At 46.7% G+C, this 6,000-nt stretch overlaps 1 protein-coding gene across 1 annotated transcript in view; it reads right to left on the bottom strand.

The window, feature by feature from the left end:
• The window catches only part of LOC136152771 (uncharacterized), a 54,678-nt gene extending 49,404 nt beyond the window's left edge, over positions 1-5,274 (bottom strand). Inside the window, exons 1-2 of the mRNA XM_065914142.1 lie at positions 5,190-5,274; positions 4,506-4,736 (exon numbers count right to left, since the gene is read on the bottom strand). Coding sequence (XP_065770214.1) covers positions 4,506-4,736; positions 5,190-5,274 — 316 coding nt within the window. The remainder of the gene's footprint in view (positions 1-4,505; positions 4,737-5,189) is intronic.
• Between the last annotated feature and the right edge of the window lie 726 nt (positions 5,275-6,000).

Genomic DNA, 6,000 nt, shown 5'->3' on the forward strand with positions numbered 1-6,000 from the left:
CAGGACTTCTGCATTGCAGGTGGATTCTTTCCTGTCTCAACCACCAGGGAAGCCATTTCAAAAAGAGACCACAAATCCCAGTGGTATCTCCAACATTATTAGCTGTCTTTATCCCTTGTTTCCATTTTCCTTTCCTTTTTCTTCTACCCTAGAGGGGTTCCAGGAAATGTTTATAGCTGCTCTCAAGACAAATTCTAATACCTGCTTCTTCTCAAAATTTCACAATGTGTCCAGGAGATTAACAGTGTGGAGGTCAAATACAATTCACCACAGGGAGATCTGTGGTGAAAATAACATCAGAAACTAGCTCCTAAACATGCAAAGAGCAGAGTATGGTGTCAGGCACTAATTTCCTTCCAAATACCTCTCCATTTCTAAACGATGTCTTTATTTATTTACCAAGATCCCTTTTTATTGGTTCCCTCTTCCAGACTGCTTCACTTCACCTGTCCTCACATTAAAAATACATTCACACTCTTTTTGATTCCAGTTATTTGCTCATTAAGTAATCATAGGACTGTTGGAATTAAATACAGAGTAAAATTAAAATACTGGAATCACTTGGAGGGTTTAAGCACTTCCACCAATGAATACTGGGTGTGGAATTCAAGAGGCTGCACTTGACTTGGCCTTGTCCAAGTTCTTTCTTAAGAAGTTTGTAAGATAAACCTAAACTCAGAGTTATTCAGATTGGACTGCTTTCTCAGGTGGACTAGAATTCACTGCTCATTCCACCCACTCTGAGGTCAGTGGCACTTTTCGGAGATGGGGTGGCCTCCTCTGCCCACTGCGGAGGCTCAGTTCCCCCTGGGCCCACTCTCTGTCTCAAATCCCACACTGAGGCCAGATGCCAGCCTTCCCAGAACATTAGTGGTCTCCTTTCAGTGTTGGAACTGCTCAGACTGAGTCCCCGTGGACTCTTTCTCAGCTTGAAACCTGATCTTCAACCCCTTTACCTGACCTGGATGGTCACCTTCCTACTCTAGGCTTCAGCTGCTTTAGCTGTAAAATGATATATCTGTTCTTAGTTCCATGGAGTCGCAAAGAGACCGACACAACTTAGCAACTGAACAATGACGACATGATATTCTTTATGATACCCTGTATCGCAGGACCTGTTTCTACGGCTCCTGATGCCAGCTTCTTTCACAATCATATCTTGTTCATCTCTGAAAGTGGAATCCAAATCAATCATTTCCAGGCAGCTTTCAAATCTAGAATCATTCCCTGAACTTTCAAAGCAGGTTCTCTTAATCCCTTTCTCCTAGGATGGCAGGCACTTCATACTCTGTCTTCTCTCCTGAGGATTCACAACTCCTCCAAGATCAAGATGCTGCTCAACCAATTCTCAGGTCACACTCTGCACAGCGCTTGGTGTATGGCAAACAGCCAATAAAGATTTGAAAACGAATTAAATCGAAATGAATGACTGACATTCATAAAGTTGCTGACAACTTTAATTGTTCTCCCTTCCTGGGGAGAACAGTTGGAAGAATCCCCAGTCTCTCTTGTGGCCACAGAAATGGACTGTGGCCAAAACAGCAGCAGAGAAACTGACCTGGATCCTTCCAGAGCTGGCTCATCAGAAACTTCCATATGCATTTCTCCATATTCTTGACCCCTTCTGCTGATGGATGCAGATGGGGATGAGGTCTAAGGGAAGGGAGACGGTATAGGATGGGAGGAGTCTGGGTTCCTGAATGACCATCTGAAGGAGTGCAGTCTCCCCAAAGTGAATACCCACCCAGGGCTGTGATGTGGGAACCATAGTGCTGTGCTGCTGAAATTTGGGGAGTTGTGTGGTAATTTAGCATAAACCATTATACGCACAATTATGCTAATTATACGATCCACTTAAATGGCCCTCAATCTAGTACATTTAAAATGACAGATATCAATTTGTGTTATTGACACTTTTACCCTCCAATTTAACCCTGCTCTTCTGAATCAGTCATTTGACCTCAGAGAATATCAATTCCTCAACAGATTTTACTCTGAGATTCATACACACTGCAATCAGAATTACAATATTTGAAAAATAATGTTGAGAAAGTACTTTCCAGAGAAAACTTCAGTAACTTTTAATTCCTTGATCCTGCTTTGAAAACACAGCATAGTAAACTACTTGCAGTTTATCCATATTTATTGCTAATTAACAAAGTATTTTAGTTGGGATTAATTTTTAACAAATAAATAGCAGGTTTCTTGTCCACATCACAGCTGAATGACTAAATTCTCTCTCTGGAAGATTTCTTGACTGACCTTTATTTGTACTCAGTCAACTGATCTGGGTCAAATACCAGATATTAAAAATCTTCAGCATGTTCTTTTTCATTCATTACTTTTCATCCAATAAGCATTTGACCACGTGGATTTTTCTCTGGTCTGGAGTATTTTTACTAACAAGCTACATGATGTTGCAAAAGACCTTAAGGCCCAAATGCTGGTATCTAATGAGTCTGTTCCTTTGAAGAGACTGATTTACTTTTGCTCCAACTTTTGGAAAACTTGCCCCAAAAAGCTCCACCACCCTCCTATTCTGCCCACTTCATCCATTAGAGAAGACGATTTTCTCAGTGTTACTTCCAAGGTACAGGCAGATGAACGCTTATACAACGGATTCAGTTACCTGCCTGGGAACTGAAAGGACCTTTCCCATTCAAATATCCTGGTTAGGAACCACGTTTTTTAATTTCTCTGGGAATTAAGAAACAGCAAGGAACGAGGGTACGTGGTTGATAAATGAACGTCAGTTCTTCTGAAAATCACTCTGTCTCCTCCCGTTCCTCTTGGTGTTCAAGGTAGGGAAAGAACCCTGGTCATCACCATGTGGTTATCGCTCTCCTTCTCTTCGAAGAGACAAGCCGTTTCATTGAGGACACTAATTCACCAAACTCAAGGCTCGAATTCCTTTTATGTACCCGATGCCTATCTTTATAGTATATGCCATTATCTTCAACAGTGAAATGATATGCTTTATTCCTCATTACAGAGACCAAAGTGCTATAGCAAAAGTCACTCCTGAGAGTTTTACGTGGAAATTTACTGACTCAAGAACAAATTTCTGTAGAAAAAGACAACCCATCTCTGTGTTACAAAGCATTGTTCCTTGCATCAACCACCAGTGTTAACTACAATCTATTATGATTTGAAGCATGCTAAATAAGCAGATTGTACTAAAAAAGAAAAGCACATAAAAAACCCACAGAACAAAACCCAAACTATTCTCAATAAAAATATCCATTTGCTGGAGCCAATCTGAGATTTAACCAGGATTAGATACTTTAAACTGCAACACTGCATACCAGAACACCATGAAATAAACATTTCTCCTGATTTGGATACCATCTCCTCCTGATGCAAACTCTACCCCGACCCAAAGAAATCCAAAAATCCCAAAACCAGCCAACCAACAACAAAAAATAACCAAAGACCCCAAACCAAACAAAAAACCAAAGAAACCACGCCCATTACTATAACTAAAATTCTCAAATATTTGAGCGTCTATGGTAACTGCTCAAAGAAGTATTTTTTAAATGCTCATTTAACTTAGGAGCTTCCCTAGTAGCTCAGTTGCTAAAGAATCTGCCTACAATGCCAGAGACTCGGCTTCGATTCCTGGGTTGGGAAGATCTCCTGGAGAAGCAAATGGCAACGCACTCAAGTATTCCTGCCTGGAGAATTCCACGGACAGAGGAGCCTGAAGGGCTACAGTCAGTCCACGGTGTCCCAAGAGTTGGGACATGACTTAGCGACAATACTGTCACCATTTAAGAGCAGTGCAGCTCCGCCAAAAGTCGCCAAAAGTCGTTAGGCTTGAAAAGCCTAACGGAATCAAGAAAAACTCTTCACCATACCCCAAAACATACAAAGGCGGGAATAGTTTTATTTCAAACTTTGCTTAGATGTTAGTATGTCACAAACTGCCCTCCAAGACGCGCTCTTAGAGTCAGTGACGTCAATAAAGCCTGAAAACGCTGAAAGTGAACGTTAATAACCTTTTGTAGCCTATCCTCCAGAAGGCTTTAGCAAAGAGCACAGAGTCCCATCTGAACACCCGCTGTTGGCGGCCAGCGAACAGGATCCCGAGCTGGGCGCCCCCATCACCGGCGCGCATCCGGGAGCAGAGACCTCTTCACACCCGCGGACCCAACGCGCCCGACGCGCACCCCGCGGCCCCGACTTCGGGCTCCTCGGAGGCACCTCCCCTTCCCGAACCCGCGAGCCCGCGGCGACCGGGTCCAGGCGGCGCCCACAGACCCAGAGGCCGCCCCCCGCGGTCGAGGGGCGCCGAGCAGGGAGGGCTGCGAGCGCGCGGGGCGCCCACAGTTCCACGACCGTCTTGGGCCCCGGCCCGGGGTCCTCACCCTGCGGCCGGTGGCGGCGACCCCGGACCCGAGGACCCAGCGAGGCTCGCGCTCCCCGAGGCTGGAGGAGTCGGGGGCCGCTGGCCGTTGGGCAGGCGGGGGCGCGCGGTGAGGGGCTGCGGATGGAGCTGCACTTACTCGTGTCTGTCCTGCTCCCCGGTCCGGGGCCTTTCGCAGTGGGGACCGACCCAGTCTCCACCTTCCCTCCCCTCAGGAGCGGTCCGGGAGCTCTGGCGTCCCTGTGCCTCCGCCCACTCGCCTGTGGCCGCTCGCGCCTGCGCACTCGCACCTGCAGCCTCTCGCGCCTGCGCACTCGCTCCAGGCCCAGTGGGGGCGGGGAGGGGCGTTTGTCAGCCCCAGGACTCCTGGCTGGAAAATCCTGACTTTACATTTCCTTAGAGTGTTGGACTTGATATCAGTTGTTTAAAAAAATAAATGTCAAGTTTTCTTATCCTAATCATCATTTCATGACTATAGATTCTGTCTTTGTAAGATTTAAGAATAATAATTTCTACTTGGTCACCTGAGTCAGATAATAGGTACCAAACTTATCTATTGCTTCTATAAATTTTCAGTCAATACGTTTTAGCCTGTGAAGTTTTATTTAGTGTGTGTGTGTGTGTGTGTGTGTGTGTGTGTGTGTTACTACTAATCAGCCTCGGCAGGGGCAGAGTCTTGAGATGAAGGGAGAGTTAGGATCTCCTAGGCTAGCGCTGTCTCCCTGCCACGTAGTTTGCCGTGGGAACTAGAGGTCCTGAGACCCCAGGATATTTTGGCAATGTGGAGCAGATTCTCTGCGTGTGCACACAAGTACACACTGACATACGTCAGAGGAAGGGAGCATAGGCAGTGGGGTCAGGGGAGGGGTGGACCTTGGGGTGGCAACGGTGACAGAAACATGCGTCATTTCTCCTTGGACTGAGGCAAAGACCACCTTGTTGGACCTCGTATGGAATCAAGGTCAGGACATCTGCACTGGCTGTGGTGAGGAGTCCTGAGAAGCGAATGAGACACCCCCCGGCTGAAGTGGACAAGAGGAGGCTGAGGGTCCTCTTCAAGGTCCCTCTCAAAGCCCCTGCTTCCTGTGGATCCTCTCACATTCCCTCCTGGGGCCCACGGAATGCTGGTGTCCTGAAGTCTCTCAGAGGTAGGGTCTGTGCTGTGCTTTCCCTGCTGGGTGTGCAGTATGAGAGGTTCCCATCAAAGGGGTCATGTGTCCAGTGCGGGGACGAGGAGAGTGGCCCTTGCACTCCTACACATTCCCCTGCCCCTGACCTGGCCTATACCTCCTCCTACTAGCATCCGAGCTTCTCAGTGGAGGAATGGAGCCTCTGATCTATTCACTTACCAGCTGTGCCCTGAGCATTCAGTGGGGGCTGTGATGAAAAGAAGCACCAGGGTCACAGGCTGGAGGGGGAAGTGGAGAAACACAGGCCCTCGTCTATCAGATCTAGTCCGTTAAATCTATTTCTCACTTCCACTGTATAATCATTAGGGATTTGATTTAGGTCATACTTGAATGGTCTAGTCGTTTTCTGTACTTTATTCAATTTCAGCCTGAATTTGGCAATAAGGAGTTCATCATCTGAGCCACAGTCAGCTCCCGGTCTTGTTCTTGCTGACTGTATAGAGC

This window comes from Muntiacus reevesi, chromosome 22 (assembly GCF_963930625.1).
Source record: "Muntiacus reevesi chromosome 22, mMunRee1.1, whole genome shotgun sequence".
Taxonomy (NCBI): Eukaryota; Metazoa; Chordata; class Mammalia; order Artiodactyla; family Cervidae; genus Muntiacus; species Muntiacus reevesi.